This window comes from Crotalus tigris, unplaced genomic scaffold, assembly GCF_016545835.1.
Source record: "Crotalus tigris isolate CLP2741 ecotype Arizona unplaced genomic scaffold, ASM1654583v1 scf7180000017622.5263843, whole genome shotgun sequence".
Lineage (NCBI taxonomy): Eukaryota > Metazoa > Chordata > Lepidosauria > Squamata > Viperidae > Crotalus > Crotalus tigris.
The window spans coordinates 4,441,538-4,459,001 of record NW_024096517.1 but is presented as its reverse complement, the minus strand read 5'-3'; the positions used below and the strand labels follow the sequence as shown (position 1 = coordinate 4,459,001).

Genomic DNA, 17,464 nt, shown 5'->3' with positions numbered 1-17,464 from the left:
TTTGAAACCAGATGGGTGACTTTAGCCCAATCCCCTTCTCTTAGCCCTAGGAATGGACAGCAAGGGGAAACCACTGCATGGATTTGTCTACTCAGAGGCAGAGATAATTTATACCACTCTTCCATGTGGCCAGTGGCCTACAAACAACAGAGTTAAATGGTAAATGATAGAGGGAATGTTTCAAAGCAGCTAAGGCAGTGGTTCTCAACCTGTGGTTCGGGACCCCATTTGGGGTTGAACATTTCACGGGGGTCACCAAACAAGGCTGTCCGCCATTTTTTCCCCCTTTTCCTTAGCTGTGCTACTCCCTTTTATTCTACTGGCTTTTGAAAGCCAATAGAATAGACTCTCTTGAATAGAGTCTAATTCTATTGGCTTTCAAAAGCCAATAGGAATTGTCCAGGCTGTCTCTGCCCTGCTGAGCCCGCCAAAGTCCCATTCTGCAAACGGTGCTGCACCAGTTGAGTAGTCCTCGACTTACGACCGGTTGAGTAGTCCTCGACTTACGACCGGTTGGGGGTCGCGGCATTAAAAAGGTTGAGAACCACTGAGCTAAGGGGAGGTTAGAAAGGATGCTCAGCGTGAAAAACCATGCTTTCTCTATGTGTTGTCTTTTTTGAAGCCTGTCTCTGTGTAATTAGACTGAACAAATATGTCATCTAGGACCATCTCTGCCTGTAGGGTAGACAGACAGTTGAAAAATCACTCTGGCCAAAGTTAATAGTAAACCATTTTTGTACAGCTGCCTCCCAAAACCTGCACAGTTGTGTCCTAACTAGGAAACCAAAAGGATCTTCACTTTTCTGTTCTTCTTCCATTCTACTGATGCTGGAACAGCCTTGGCATCTAATGGAGATAGAGACCATTAAGACAAGGTCTTCATAGTAGCTATTTAAAAATAGCCATCTATGGGAAAACATTAATCTGGCTTACCTTCCAATGGGAGAATATATAATTTACCGGTTGTTCAAAGACTGTTTTAAACAAATTCCATCCGTTCTAGGTAGCATCTGCCATGTCTTTAATATCCATCTGTTCAACCCTTAATATCATTAATAATCCATCCATTAAGTTATTTGCTCCATATATTGGTTTGGAGTAATCTTATTAATGCACAATTATCTAACTGATATTAGTTTTAATTTCCACTAATTGTTTTGAGCAATTAATAACGGATAGCCTCTATTAATCTGCAGATTCTCTTTTCTTTACTGTTTTTTGTAGACTCTTGGGAATAGTTATTCGGGAAAAATGCAGGTTTTCACTATGTATATGCCTCCAATACATAAGCTTAAAAGGTGTAACTTGGTCTTACAAAAAGGAGAAAAGAAGCAAAGTTTTCTGAGATTGTGGGATTGTCTCCCTGTTAGGAGCAGAGGAGAAATGGTTCATGCTTTATTCACATTTTAAGAAAAAAGAGCCAAACTAGCAGTTCCCAAAAGTATAAAGAAGCAAGGTCACAATCATGCCAACATTTACCCAATTGTGTATTAGAAGTACACATACTAGAGAAAAAGACACACACCATCCCCTTAAATTAGGTTAAAATGTTTGGGGGAGAAAAAACTCTAGGAAAAATATACACAGATACCTATATCTGTGAAGGGATCCTTTCTAGTTTCCTGGAGAATTTTTTATAACCATCCCAGTCAGTTTCTGACAACCAGTGGGGGAATTTGGATTTGCTAAACGACAGCATGAAGCACTTAACAATGATTTGCTTGTAAAATTGGGCGCAATTCCCTTAAACAACTGCCTTGCTCAGCAATGGAAATTTTGATCCCAATTGTGGTCGTAAGTTGAGGATTATCTAGAGCAGTGGTTCTCAACCTTTCTAATGCCGCGACCCCATAATACAGTTCTCCATGTTGTGGTGACCCCCAACCACTTATACATCACTGGGTGCCAGGGGCGTGGCCAAAGAAAAGGGGGAAAAATGGTGGACAGCCTTGTTTGGCGACCCCCATGAAATGGTCGTTCGACCCCAAATGGGGTCCCGACCCATAGGTTGAGAACCACTGATCTAGAGTTTTATGGATGCTGAAATCTGGTCAAAACTGGTAGATTAGTAATGTTTGGAATCTAGTCTGATTTGTTAACGTAAGCTTAATTCTCTCTCTTTTTCTCTTTCTCTTCCTTTCTCTTTTTCTCTCTTTCTTTCTCTTTCTCTTTCCCTTTCTCCCTCTGCAAACAGGCCTTACAGCCATGGCTGAAGCAATGAAGTTGCAGAAGATTAAGCTTATGGCCATGAATAGCCTCCATGGAAGCGGAAGTCAGAATGGAACCGAGTCGGAGAACGAAGAACTGAATTCAAATGCAGGTAAAGCAAGTCTTCAACTGTGAATTGTTGCATGTCTGTGGATACTCTCCATCATCCAGGCCATGGTTTCTCCTAAAGGTGCTTTTCTCCAAAAAGACGACTGGACTTTATGAAGGGTTGCATTAGATCCTAAAAGAGGTTTTATTTTCACTTCGCTACTATTTTGCATAAGGTGCTTCCTTTAGAACAGTCATTTTATTGGAAAACAAGAGAGCACATCACACCTAACGCATCTGCAGGAATGCAGGGGAAAGCCGACTTTCCATTATTTCTTAATGCAACATGAATTATGTTATTTTTTACCCCTCCTTTAAGAAACCATCTGTAATTGGCAGGAAAAGCCTGGATGCAAAGGCTATTCATGGCCCTAATACTAAATATTCTGAAATTGAGCCAGTTTGATGTTGGGGTTAAGGCTAGAAACAAGAAGATTGTGAGTTTTATTTCCACCTGAGGAGGAAGGCTAGCTGGGTGACCTTGGGCCAGTCTCTCTCCCTCAGCCCTAGGAAGCAGGCAATGGCAAGGTACCTCTGATGCAGGTAAGTTCTCAACTGATAACCATTTGTGTAGTGACCTTTCAAGATTACAACGGCACTGAAAAAGTGACTTATGTCCATTTTTCACACTGAGGACCATGTGCAGTATCCCCCTGGTCCTGTGATCAAAATTCAGATGCTTGGCAACTGACCCATATTTATGACGGTTGCTGTATCCCAGGATCATCCATTGTTTCTTGTCCTGCCTTCAGGTGCTTTGGAGAATAGCTTGCCTCCCTCTTCTTTGTGGCAGCCCCTGAGATATTGGAAGGCTGCTATCATGTCCCCCCTCGTCCTTCTCTTCATTAAACTAGACATAGCCAATTCCAGCAACCGTTCCTTGTATGTTTTAGCCTCCAGTCCCCTGATCATCTTTGTTGCTCTTCTCTGTACTCTTTCTAGAGTCTCAACATCTTTTTTACATCGTGGTGACCAAAACTGGATGCAGTATTCCAAGTGTGGCCTTACCAAGGCATTGTAAAGTGGTATTAACACTTCATGTGATTTTGATTCTGTCCCTCTGTTAATGCAGCCTATGACCCAAGATTTGTGAAGTGGTGTGTAACATAAAAGTATTTGACCCTACGTCTCCATCAGGGCTGAAAAATGAATAAAATGGCGAGATTAAGCCAAAAATAAAAGATTGGGTTTTCAAAGTCACTTCTTCTGGAATCAGCAGGCGCAGCGTGCGCGCGCTCGCACACACACACACACACAAACACACACAAAAGCAGTCACACACACAAACACACACAAAAGCAGTAAGCCACGTTCACCGAGGCAAACATTTTATTTTAAGGAGACAGACCTCAGTTTCTTTGATTCGGGGTTGCGTTTAATAGCTTCTCTAATGGTTGCAACATGACCGTGCATCTTGATTTCAGCATGAATAACAACCTGTTCGTGTTTCATTTAGTTCCAAATGAGAAATTTCTGTCTTTTTATTGTTTTAGGAAATTAGTCTATGTACTATTGCTCCTGAAACTTTATAATTAATCACGAAAGGTTACGGCTTTTGAAGAGTTCTGGAAGGAAATAGAGCGCTTGAATGGTTATAACTGTAGCTGTCAAATCAGAAATATGGGCTTTACAGTTTGTTTTGAACAGTATATCTTCCGTCCTTTTGAAGACACACTGCCACACACACACTTCGGTGCAGAATTACAAAGCGTTTGAACTTGCCGGTTGACTTCTAAAACATGAGGAAGAATGCTTATTCCTCTTCCTGGGTTTTGCCATAGTGCCATTTTCACTAGACCAAGGGTAGGCAACCTTGGCTCTTTTATGACTTGTGGACTTCAACTCCCAGAATTCCTGAGCCAGCCACGCTGAGGGGAAAGGGAGAGGTTTCCAAGCTGAGCCATGCTGGTTCAGGAATTCTGGGAGTTGAAGTCCACGAGTCATAAAGAGCCAAGTCCCCGAGTCATAAAAGAGTCAAGGACCTGGGATAGGCAGATAAGGATGTTTGATGTTATTACAGATTATTATTATTATTATTATTATTATTATTATTATTATTATTATTATTATTATTGATCATCGCACAGTCAGCCAGATGTTCAGACTGGATTTGGCATTTTGTCTACCTATCGAGTCCTTACCCAGGACCTGGGATAGGCAGATGTGGATGTTTGATGGTATTACAGATATCATCTCAGGATGGAAGCAGTTCCTATTATTATTATTATTATTATTGATCGTTGCACAGTCAGCCAGATGTTCAGACTGGATTTGGCATTTTGTCTACCTATCGAGTCCTTACCCAGGACCTGGGATAGGCAGATGTGGATGTTTGATGGTATTACAGATTATTATTATTATTATTATTATTATTATTATTATTATTATTATTACCCCCTCGTAATGCAAACATCTTCACAATCTGGTTGTTTTTTGTTTTTTTAAAGGAAAAAAAAAGCCCACAAATACATCACTCAGAGGAATATTTAAAGGAGCATCAGGAGGGGAGGAACTCATTGGTTTAATGGAATGCTGTCAAGGAAAATCATCATCACAAATGACACGAGGGCAAAATTGATACTTCTGCACTGAAACGTTAAAAGAAAACCCTATGCATTATTTAGAAAAACCTCGAAATCTGTCAGCGGCGCAATTGCCGAGTTAGCAGAAGTGGCGTTGAAGCAGGAGGAGGTTTGGAGTTGAAGAGGCGTGGGCTGCACCACGGCTGTAACCTTCCACGTTCAGCACCGTCCACGAATACCTGGAGATTATATCAGGGGTTTTCAAACTTGGCAACTTTAAGACTTGTGGACTTCAGCTCCCAGAATTCCTCAGCCAGCCAGGGCTGGTTGAGGAATTCTGGGAGTTGAAGTCCACAAGTTGTAAAGTTGCCAAGTTTGAAGACCCCTGGATTATATGGTCAGCAATTCTCTTCCAAGCTCTTTTGGTATCTTCAGTCAAAAGAAGTTGGCTTTCTTCTCTTGTCCCAAAGGTGCTTTTTCAGCAGGCAACTGGACTTCCTGATTTTTCTTTGAAGACGGTTTGCTTCTCATCCAAGAAGCTTCTTCAGCTCTTGATTGAATCCTTCCATTCCCACAATCCAGTCAGAGCTGAAGAAGCTTCTTGGATGAGAAGCGAAACGTCTTCAAAGAAAAACAAAGTCCAGTTGCCTCTTGAAAAAAGCATCTTCGGGACAGCCATGACCTGGACAACTAAGACTCTCCATAGATATTGGTCTTCTCGTCTAAAACGTAGGCTGCTCAAAACGATTGGCTTGCGAGTGGATCAAGAAGAAGAAGAGGCCTGCATTGGCCGATAGGTATTTCTGCGAATGCCTTCCAAGATCTTCTGCCTGTTCCTGATTTATTTTTCCTGACAGCAAAGGATGCAAACACATGTGTACAAACAAACCTCCATCTTTGTTTTCCTTCTTTAATCACATCGCTAATATGGGGGGGAGAAGATTTATTTCAATATGGATCAGCAGGGAATTGAGGCCCAGTAATACAAATTCTGGGAGGTACGCCAAACATGAAAAGCTAGGTGTGTGTTTTAAAAACGGCATTTCCCACCTCTCTGGAAATTGGTGTCTCTTTTTTCCTTTGGGGGGAAATGTTTCACGACCATCTTGCATTCCAGATTGCCCATATTTAAATTTGGATAAATAGAATAGAATAGAATAGAATAGAATAGAATAGAATAGAATAGAATAGAATAGAATAGAATAGAATAGAATAGAATAGAATAATGGAATGAAGAATAGAATAGAATAGAATAGAATAGAATAGAATAGAATAGAATAGAATAGAATAGAATAGAATAATGGACTGAAGAATAGAGTAGGGTAGGGTAGGGTAGTGTAAGGTAGGACAGGACAGGAGAGGACAGGACAGGACAGAATTGTGCCCCATTTTACAACCTTTCTTGCCACAGTTGTTAAGTGAATCTGGTTTCCCCAGAGACACGGCAACCGTCATAAATATGAGCCGGTTGCCAGGCGTCTGAATTTTGATCACGCGACCCTGGGAACGCTTCAGAAGTCATAAGTGTGAAAAGAGGTCATATGTTAACTTTCTTCAGTGCCGTTGTAATTTCGAAAGGGTGTAATTGTTGCTCCAGCACAGCCCATTTTATTTTAGTTCTTCCCATTTCATGGATTACATAATACAAATTGCCCTGCAATTTGCAAAAAAAAAAAGACCCTCTAAGTTGCCTCTTATAGAGAACCAGGAATGGTTCCTAGGCTGAGGCGAGAGCCCTCAGCCAAACGGATTATAGAATTCACCAACTGGACTGAAATTCTAATTTGCTTCCTTTGAAATTCTTCCTTCCAAACAAAAGATTATCCTCAGGGTTTCCCTCACAGCTGAAATTTGGAGAAAAGTTAGCGTTACATTAATCTTAATGTCTTTTGCTGTTGGTTTTTATTCGGATATGTATTATCCAGAGTTGCAGCCACCAGTGAGGTGGGCAGGTATATAAATTGACCACATCAAGATATATTCTGCACCCAGTGTAGTCTCATCTTTGTCGCTTATGTGGATCCATGCATTTGTACGCTTTCTGCATCTTCAGAATTGTAGAGTTTTGTTTTTAATGACACATAAAAATGTGCATATACACCTGAAATGTTCTGCAACTGTAGATTTAACTTAAAAACATCCCATGGAGGTCAAAAGCTTTTGGCTAACACTGATCTGCGTGTTGATCTATAAAATACAGATCCGATCAAATTGTTTGGGAATCTTGAATTCTTCAAACACTTATAGGAGAAACCCCACTAGAGGGGAAAAAAATCTCCTTAGTCTTGGTGCTTTCTGTTTTTTTCCTCCACTGTTTTGTTAGGGCAAAAATACACCACTGTTGATGATAGGTGATGATATTTAACCCAATGAAAATCTGGCTGCGTATCTGTTCAGATTTTTGTTTCATTTTCAATTCCAAATTCCCCTTAAAAATGAATGCATGGTAAAAGGGCTAATGAAGAAGTGTTCGAACGTAGTTTTGTTTTTTGTTTTTCTTTAATCCTGTTTTGCACGGAGAAACTGCCTACATTCATAAACCTTTTTTCCTTTTCTTTCACAAATTTATAGTATCTGAGTGCAGAGGTCTTACCTCTTCAAAGCTTGGGGGGGGGACATTCAGCATGCACTAATCTTCATTTTTTCCCCCTATCTTCTTACAGCAGCACTAATGGAAATGTATTTTGTTTAATGACTCCGAAATCCTGTTTGTAATTAGATGTGGGAATTGGTCTTACTTTGTAACAGATGATACTGGAATAATAATATGAGAGAAGCTACACAGAGACAGCTCCCCTCCCAAATCTATATCATTTTTCACATTATTGACAGGAAGCATGCTGGAGAAAAACAGAGAAAACATAGAGATTGATTTTATTTTAAATAAAGAAGCAGGATTGTGTCTGATCCAGTCCCATTCACCATCCCGTTATTTATGGCTTTGCAGTGCAGGCCTATTTGTTTTCTTTTCCATGTCAAAAGGGTGGTGTAGGAAATTTGGTAAGGAAGCATTTTCAGAAAGTGCGAGGTTTATTCTAACTCCCTCTTACAACTCATCCCAGGACTGTTCTTTGCATGTTTTTAAAATCCCTTCTTTTTGGAAAAACCAAAACCATTCTCTAAGATCCATGCCATATTTGTAAACTTATCTTTATGGAAATCTAATGAGACCTATTAATTGAAATAAAGTATTCTCATTTTTCCCCCTTCCTTCCTTACTTCCTTCCTTCCTTCCTTCCCCTCTTCCCTTCCTTTCTTCCTCTCTCCCCATCCATCCATCCATCCCTCTCCTTCCTATCTCTCCTTCCTTTTCTTCCTATCTCTTTCCTCTCTTCTTTCTTTCCTTCCTTCCTTCCTTCCCTCCTTCCTCCCTCCCTTCCTCCTTCCCTTCCCTTCCCTTCCCCTGTCCCTTCCTCCTTTCCTCCCTCCCTCCCTCCCTCCCTTCCTTCCTTCCTTCCTTCCTTCCTTCCTTCCTTCCTTCCTTCCTTCCTTCCTTCCTCAGAAGGACAGCCTTCTCCCCATATGGTGACTTATACAAATATTGGATTTCCCATCGTCTTCAACCAACGTAACAATGGTAGTCCAGATTTTGGGGGAAGGGGATGATGGGAGTTGTAATTTTAGCATCAGGTGGGTAAGAGTGTCCTGAGATGTCACTCTTACACTTCCTGGATCAGGTAAAAACCTAAAAAGCTAAAATGTTGCTGTGCTTTCCAGTGCAGTGTTGCCTAAGTTGCATTGAAAGCATGATGGGCCAAAGCAGAAGGAATAAGCATACCAACCAAGGAGAATATTTGTAGCTCAGGGCTGATATGAGGGCTTCTTGATGCTCTCTGAGCTCGCTTGTTTTCTTGCAGACGTTTCATGACCCAAACTAGGTAACATCATCAGTGCTAGTGTAATAAGCATAATTTTGCTTTCATTGTTTATTTTGGAAGGGACGCCACAAAGACATGGACTAAAAACTCCGTGGTTGCTGGCTTGACAGCCAAAGTTTGTGCTGCTTTGATAGATTAGCGTGCTTCATTGTTTGCTTATCCTCTAAATAAGCGGCTCAGGGTTTCGTAGGCATCTTTTGTGACTTCCAGATGTGCTAAACTATCATTTTCATGATTTACCGTTAGAAGAATCCTTAATCTGTAACAAGAAGAATTGTATCGGGGCAGATAGTGTAATAAATGCTTCTGGCCATTTTTTTTCAGCATTGCACTAGGAAGCCATTCCTTGCAGCGTTTTTTGGATTCAAAAACCCATTTGTTAAACTCCAATAACGACTCATTTCCACCCCGTCTTAAGAAGGGTTGTGTGTCCACGCACAACCGATAGGAGTCATTTTGATGTTATTTTCAGAACCAGAGAAAGTTAACGGCTAGCCGGTAAGGTGGGAGGGGGCTAACTAAGCTGGTAAAGAACTTGGAAAATTGTTCCTCAAAATCAAATGTTTTCGAGTTTTTATTGTCCCGATCAACCCAAGACCAGGAGAAACATTATTTTTCCTCTGGTTTTGCACCTCCCATGCTGAGCAAAAGACATTTTCTTCCAGCTATACAGCTGACAACAGCAGGAGCCCCATAAATGCCAATTTTAATCAGAGTTGATTTTATCAAACCCATGTGCAGCCATGTAAAAAAAAAAACCTGATTTATGTGGAAGGCAAGATGTTTCCTGACAATCTGAGCATTAATTGTTTCATTGATTGCTTCTTTATGTATATGTAGATGGACTCAGCTGGTGCTGGGATCTTGAAAAGCTCTGGGTACGAAACCCGTCCAGGGATCCTGGCAAAACTGGGAAGCTGTAGTCAATACCTCAAGGTTTTCGGAGTATGCTTTCCATTTGCATCAAACGAACGCCCGTTTAGACAATATATCGTCTTTTCATGTAAGCATTCAATCCTTTCTTTCTTTGGAAGCTTTATTGCAAGCCAGTGAGCTACAAAATACTCTGCATTATCAGGGAGAAAGCAGCTTAAGAACTAGTGTCTTTTTTTGACTTAAGCACACTTGTGTTATATCAAAATAGAATACAGTGTAAGAGAATTGGAAGGGAGTTTTGGGGGTCTTATAGTGCAACACCCTCCCCACTGCTCAAGCAGATATGCCATTCTGGACAAATGGTACCCAATCTTAAGATCTTCTCAATCTTCCCTTTCCATCCTGTTCCTCCCTTCCCTCCCATCCCATTCCATCCCATCCCACATCTCAAACATTTCTCATATTCTGTCCCAACATATGCTAAAGATACTTCCTGGTTGCACACCTGTTGGACTTCCTGCCTCCTGAGCAGATCAGGGCACCCAGATAACAATGATAGAGCATCTCTTGTGTTCCAGAATAGTCCAGTTTGATGCAATTGGATGCAATTACCTTCAGATACCACCAGCTTTTCTAAGCTTAATTGTATGTGTGTGGTACTTTCTAATTCCATTAAGACTAACTACTCCACATTAAGCTTTCTGTTAAAATCCATGCAGTGTACTATAAAAAAGTCATTAATTTGCTAATATCAATTTAACTAGTTTTACCTCATTAACCTTGACACGGATGGTGCAAGGGATAAGCACCTTTTCAAGTTTGCTTGTTCTCCACACAATCACCCGGAACTCTAAAGACCCCTTGAAAATCCGAGTTCATTATTTTAAGCCACCGGCTACAAAATTATATCTGAGGGTTAGAATATGTACTTTTCAGTCTCCTTCAGAGGTTCATTGTTCTGATTTCAATGAATTTATTTTCTAATTCAGTTCCTGCAGACTTACTTTACGTTTTGATACCTAGAGTACTCCTAATCTGTTATTAGATATTCTTTGCCGCTGGTTTCTACTTAGTGTACGGATAGTCCTCAGCTTACGACTACAGTTGAGCCACAAATTTCCGTTGCTAAGTAAAACAGTTGTTAAGTGAGTTTTAGCCCATTTTATGACCTTTCTTGACACAGTTGTTAAGTGAATCGTTGTAGTTGTTAAGTTAGCAACACGGTTGTTAAGTGAACTGGGCTTCCCCGTTGACTTTGCGTGTCAGAAGGTTGTAAAAGGGGACCACGTGACCCCGGGACACTGCGACCGTCACAAATATGAACCAGTTGCCAAGCATCTGAGTTTTGATCATGTGACTATGGAGATGCTGCAACGGCTGTAGGTAGGAAAAGCAGTCATACGTCACTCTTTTCTGTGCTTCTTTCAATTTCAAACAATCCCTAAATCAGGGGTGTCAAACTCAATTTCACTGAGGGCCACATCAGCATTGCGGTTGCCCTTGGGGAGCCGGGTGGGTGTGGCCAGAGTGGGTGCGTCCTACTGGGTGGGCGTGGATGGAGTGGGTGTGGCCTACTGGGTGGGCGTGGCCAGTTCTACGTCATTCGTGTCAAGGGTGCCTATGGGGGCTTGGGCAGGAATGGGACAGATCTGAAGGTCTCTGGCAAAAGGAGGTGGGACCGGGGCAAGTGCCAAGGCATGGTCCACTGGGGCAAGTGCCAAGATGGCCACCACAAAATTGTACATTGGCTCCCGGCCGGCCTGGGCCAGGGCCAAGGTAGCGGGGGCCATTCCCTCACTGTTTCCAGGATGGCTTCGCGGGCCACGTGAAACCACTTCGCGGGCCGCATCCGGCCCCTGGGCCTTGTGTTTGACATGTCTGCCCTAAATGAATGCTTGTAAGTCGAGGGCTACCTGTGTAGTATTATGACTTTTATTTTCTCTTTTGTGCATTTTTTTTAATTGTAGGAAACATTTAAAATTAATATTTATCCTTCTGGTTTGAACTTCTGCTCTTGAATGAATTTCTAGGACACCTTGCTATCCAAACAGTAAATCCACTGTAAAACACATTAAAATAAGCAGCTGTGTAAAAGCAATTTCTACCTAAAATCAATCAACTACTGAGGAAGAACATTTCAAAACCTGGGTGTTGCCATCAAGAGGTCTTCTCCTGGTCAACCAATCATCAATGTAACTGAATGATGGAAGATCTACAAGATGACAGACAAATACATTTGGGGAGAGATTATGAATCCTGAAGGTCCTTAGGCCCCAGACTATGAAGAAGCTTAAATATTAAGACATTTAATATAGAACATTTTGACCCTTGAAATAAGCCAAGAACCAGTGTGGTTGACAAAAACCCAGCATAAAATGCTAAGGAAATCTCCTAAGAACTATTCTTTATAAGTTTTTCAGAAGAGAGTCAAGTGAATTTTAAAGCAAGTTCCCCATAATCCTGGTTTGTCTTGTTGCGTTCACAAAATATGGTTTAGAAAGGACAAAATGAAGGGGGGGGAACAAACCTGATGATTCAGAGGTTGCTGTGAATTCATAGCTAAGAATAAATGAAATAAAGGTCACATTAGCCCTCATGATACTCGTTAGGGTAATCACACACAGAAGTAGACATTTTTGAAATGTGGTGATGGGACACTGGGAAATGTGCAGGAATAAGAAGGCAATGACTCACCAATGATTGAGCAAAGCTCACATTTTACTACGCACCAAATTTACATAAGGACAAAAAGCCCTACTGAGTGAGCACCAAGGTTTATCCTGCCTCAGATTTTCTGGATATCGCAACAGACTTATATACCACTTCATAGTGCTTTACAGCCCTCTCTAAGCAGTTTACAGAGTCAGCATATTGCCCCCAACAATCTGAGTCCTCATTTTACCGACCTCGGAAGGATGGAAGGCCGAGTCAATGTTAAGTCCTATCAGGATTGATGACGATGGGGGTACTGCTTACAACTGATAGGACTAGTTGTAAGTCACTTTTTACAGTGCCGTTGTAACTTTGAATGGCATAAATATAAATAAATAGTTGTAAATTGAGGACTTCCTGGGCTAGACATGATGAACATGCATCCAAAATAGTCACGATTGAGATTTGGGATATACTACTTCGTGAGAAAAACAAACAACTATTGACCAGACAATTATTTTTTTTTAAAAAAAAAGATTTTGTTTAGAAAGCATACACACACAGAAGACTGAGGTCCAACCACAATCCAAATTAAGAAGTAAAACCTTACGAATTTATAGAAGAACAATAAAGTCAGTAAGCACCATGATATATTTAACAGTGATAGTAAAAATAAAGCATTAAAGAACTTATCCCAAAATCCGGTGCTTTTACTATCTAACTTTGCTGTAGGTTTAACAAAGCAACTACCATCTAATTTTGCCAACTGCCATTTTTAACCACTGCTCAAAGGGTTTCAACCAATCACTCCTCTTGATTAAATAAATAAGGTTTCAAATATATCTCAGCAAATCCAAATATGTCTGCAGCTGAAATAAGGGGAGAACAGAATTACTTAGTGGGAAACTCAAGTCCAGCTCGTAATCCTGATATTTGACAATTATAATAAGGCAGGCCTTTTAATGAATACACGTTATCTTTCTTGACAGAGCCCCCTTTGATCCAGAAATACTTATTTGTCTCCAGAGCAATTCATCGTGTAAGTTCCCCATGCTAGCTAGGAGGCAAGTCATGGTTTGCACGAACCTTGGCAATTACAACTTAGTACACTTTGCTCATGCCAGGAAAGGTGATAAGAAACAGAAGACAGTGGAGTGAATATGAAAACATGCAGCATTCTGATGGAGAGTTTGGAAGCCAACTGTGATAAGAAGTTAAGAAAGAAGTCAATGAAATAATGTACCCTCCGCACAGGGGATTGTGATGTATTGCTCTTTAAGAAAGTAGTAATTTTATTACAGGGGGTTGTCAAGAACAAACATCAACTTTCTTCCCAAAATGAAGAGCTCGGGGAAGTGAGCGTTTGTCATTATGTTTAATTTGTGCGTACATCGTCATTGGAAAGGCCAAGGGAGCCAGGCCGAGAACACAGCTGTACGGGCGCCTCGACTAATTGCCTCTCCATCCTCAACCTCATTTATCTTCATTTCTTCCCAATTATGCCACATTATCAATAGTCTCTGTTGCATCGGAGTCTTAATCCCCTTTATTCAGGCAGCATTAGACAGTGGCAGATGACTTCTTGGAGGTAGACAGAGTAAACAGCTAGGAAATGCCACCCCTAGCAGATGGCGATGCTTTGCAAGAGATGGGCACAACGTTTTGCAAACACGTTGCTGGGCAGTGGTAGAAGGAGGCAAGCTGTCAATATTTTTATAAATGATCATCAAAAGTGCGGCTTGCTTAATATCAATGGAGCAACCAGCCAAAATTGGTGAAGTTTGAAAACTGTTTCCAAGGCCGCATTGCTGTAGCTTGGAAGACCTTTATCAGAAGAGCATTGGGTTGAAGGACACCTCTCTTGATTTGAAGCATGTCCTTCACCCATATCGGAGACCTTGATTGCTTTCCATCTTCTGTAGCTCGGGAGGCCTTTATCAGAAGAGCATTGGGTTGAAGGACACCTCTCTTGATTTGAAGCATGTCCTTCACCCATATCGGAGACCTTGATTGCTTTCCATCTTCTGTAGCTTGGGAGGCCTTTATCAGAAGAGCATTGGGTTGAAGGACACCTCTCTTGATTTGAAGCATGTTCTTCACCCATATCAGAGACATTGATTGCTTTCCATCTTCTACCTCCATTTTTGCTTGTGGGAAAGACACCTTTGGAAGCCACGCAGAGTCAATGATATTTTTCAGGCTCTCGTTCTCTACGTGAAGGTTGAGCAGCTTTCTGTTGAGAGCTACATCTATGTGCAAGCAAGATCCTAGCCTAGGTTCAGTGGATATTTGGATATAAAAATGGATATTTGGTTTCTTCTTGATATCCTTCTTTCCCCACCTTTCTTATTCTGAATTGTTCTTTCCTTTCTCCCTTATACCCCTCCTTCCTCCATCCCCCTTTTCTCCTTGCAGCAGACAAGAACAGATTGAGCCTTCAATGAGATGGGTGGTTATATAAATACGATAAATAAATAAAATTAGGCTGAAGGCTGCATATGTATTATTTAGCCCATCTCTTTTTTGTGCAGGAAGGAATAGTCTCTCTCGTACATGTATGCAATATATGCTGGCCCAACTACCATCAGACATTCTTCACACTAACCAAATTCACACTGAATAGTAAATTAAGTTTCTGGTGAATCCTAACTTACTGTGAATTGGCAGAGTGCTAATGCATTTAGCCTGTTTCCTCCTAGTTTGCTCTTCACACTAGAATTAAGAACTACATAAAACAAAGTTGGCTTTCTTAGTTTACAATAATGTCCCCAAACCCTCTTTTCTTTTTCCAAACAAGATCAAGTTTATGAGCTAACAATTCTTGGCCCAAAGTCTTGGTCTGTTATCTTGGCTTATAAAGAGAGCAACAAGCTGAGATCCTGAATTTGCAGCAATTAGTGTAATATGAAAATTTTCAAGTTTGTTTTGCCACATGGGCTGAGGAGAAGAATCAGGCACGAGCAAGTTGCTTCCTGTGTAATCATGTTTCACCTTTCACGAGCGGCTTACAAACGCTTAAGAAGTACGTTATCCATAATGTGCACACTTTGGGAATGCATGCATTTTTAGTATATGAATAGGTGTGCAAAGCTGAACGGACCAGTTTTGCCCATCTCTGGCAAAAAGTGCCAAAATAGGTCTGTAAAAATTGATTCTTCGACACAGATTTTGGCATTGCAGTCTTAGAGGTCTGCAAGAATTTAAAAAAAGAAATTGAGTGGCCTTGATAGCCACCTGAAACCCACAGCTTGCAGATTCCTGCTTCTGATAGTAAGCAAGGTAAATCAATAGTAGATGTCTATATAGGAGTCCCCTGGATTGCAAGGCGTTCAAACTGGTCAGTCCTAGAGATCAACCCCGACTGCTCTTTAGAAGACCAGATCCTGAAGTTGAAACTCAAGTGCTTTGGCCATCGAATGAGAAGGAAGGACTCACTGGAGAAGAGCCTAATGCTGGGAAAGATGGAGGGCAAGAGAAGAAGGGGACGACAGAGAATGAGGTGGCTGGATGGAGTCACTGAAGCAGGAGGCGGGAGCTTCAATGGACTCCAGAAGATGGTAGAGGACAGGAAGGCCTGGAGGAACGTTGTCCATGGGGTTGCGATGGGTTGGACACGACTTCGCAACTAACAACAACATATAGATAGTCCTCAGCTTACAATAGTTCATTTAGTGACCATTCGAAGTTACAACGGCACTGAAAAAAGTGACTTACAACTTTTTTCATACATAATGACCGTTGCAGCATTCCCCAGGGTCACGTGATCAAAATTCAGATGTTTGGCAACTCACATTTATGATCGTTGCAGCGTCCCGGGGTCAAGCGATCCCCTTTTGCGACCTTCTGAAAGCAAAGTCCACAGGGAAGCCGTATTCACTTAACAACCGTGATGCTAACTTAACAACTGCAGCGATTCACTTAACAACTGTGGCGTGACAGGTCGTACAATGGGACAACACTCACTTAACAAATGTCTCACTTTTAGCAACGTAAATTTTGGGCTCAGCTGTGGTCGTAATTCAAGGATCACCTGGATTAAGCATTTTGTTTTTCGCAGTGTTATAGTTCATTTAAGTTAATCAACCAACCGACCAACCCAGCCCTAGTTTTTCTCACTTAAAGTTAGGATTAGTTTTCACAAAGTTGGAGGCGCTTCCTCCCCCTCATCTATTTATTATACAATTATCAACAGATTACCCCACCTAAGTTGTGATAGACATATTTTTTAAGTATGACTGACTGATGGACAGACTGGGAATTGCTGAATTAATGGGCACACTTCAAAGGCTTGGCAGAGCTGAGCAGTAATTACATCTGCTGAGCCACTTGGTAACTTGTTGGAAATAGACCAGCAGAAGGCCATCACCAGAGTTCTCTGTTTTTAATACGTTATTTTTGTGGCTTACTCTGAACGTACAATATTGTGCCCGATTAATGCGAATATAAAAAAAACAAATCATCCAATGTGAAGGGTTTTTTTCATAGCACATTCCCCCCCCCCCTTTTTTTTTCATTTTAAATGTTGTTGGAGAAATTTCTTCATGGACTTTTTAGTCAACTTTGCCCCCTCTTTTTTCAAATGGGATTCATTATCTTGTCCTTCAAATGTTCTGGTGCATTTTAGGAAAACCACTGTGAGTTGCGGTTAGTTTTCATCATTATTATCATTCACTGAAAGGTCAGAATACAAAATTGGAAGGGACCTTGGAGATCTTTTAATCCAACCCCCTTTTCAAGCAGGAGATCTTGTATCATGTCAGACAAATGGTTGTCTAATCTCTTCTTAAAAACCTACAGTGTTGGAGCACCCACAACTTCTAGAGGCCAGTCTTTCCATCAGGAAATTTCTCCTTAGTTCTAGGTTGCTTCTTTCCTTGATTAGTTTCCATCCATTGCTTCTTGTCCTCCTTCAGGTGCTTTGGAGAATAGATTGACCCCATCTTCTTTGTGGTAGCCCCTTAGATATTAGATATCTTCTTTTCACAAAAGATAGACATATCCAATTCCCGCAACCATTCTTTATATGTTTTAGTTTTCAGTCCCCTAACCGTCTTTGTTGCTCTTCTCTGCATTCTTTCTAGAATTTCAACATCTTTTTTATATCGTGGTGACCAAAACTGGACGCAATATTCCAAGTGTGGTCTTACCAAGGCATTATAAAGTGATACGAAGTTAGTCCCATTCTTTTGTAGTAAACACTTAAAAGTGCAACCTTTTCAT

General features: G+C 41.0%; 1 protein-coding gene across 8 annotated transcripts in view; it reads left to right on the top strand.

Annotated features, from left to right (window-relative positions):
- The window catches only part of DACH2 (dachshund family transcription factor 2), a 284,122-nt gene that overhangs the window by 151,678 nt on the left and 114,980 nt on the right, over nucleotides 1-17,464 (top strand). For all 8 annotated transcript variants that reach the window (XM_039331668.1, XM_039331694.1, XM_039331709.1 and 5 more), the window contains one exon: nucleotides 2,195-2,320. In XM_039331668.1, the coding sequence (XP_039187602.1) occupies nucleotides 2,195-2,320 (126 nt within the window). The remainder of the gene's footprint in view (nucleotides 1-2,194; nucleotides 2,321-17,464) is intronic.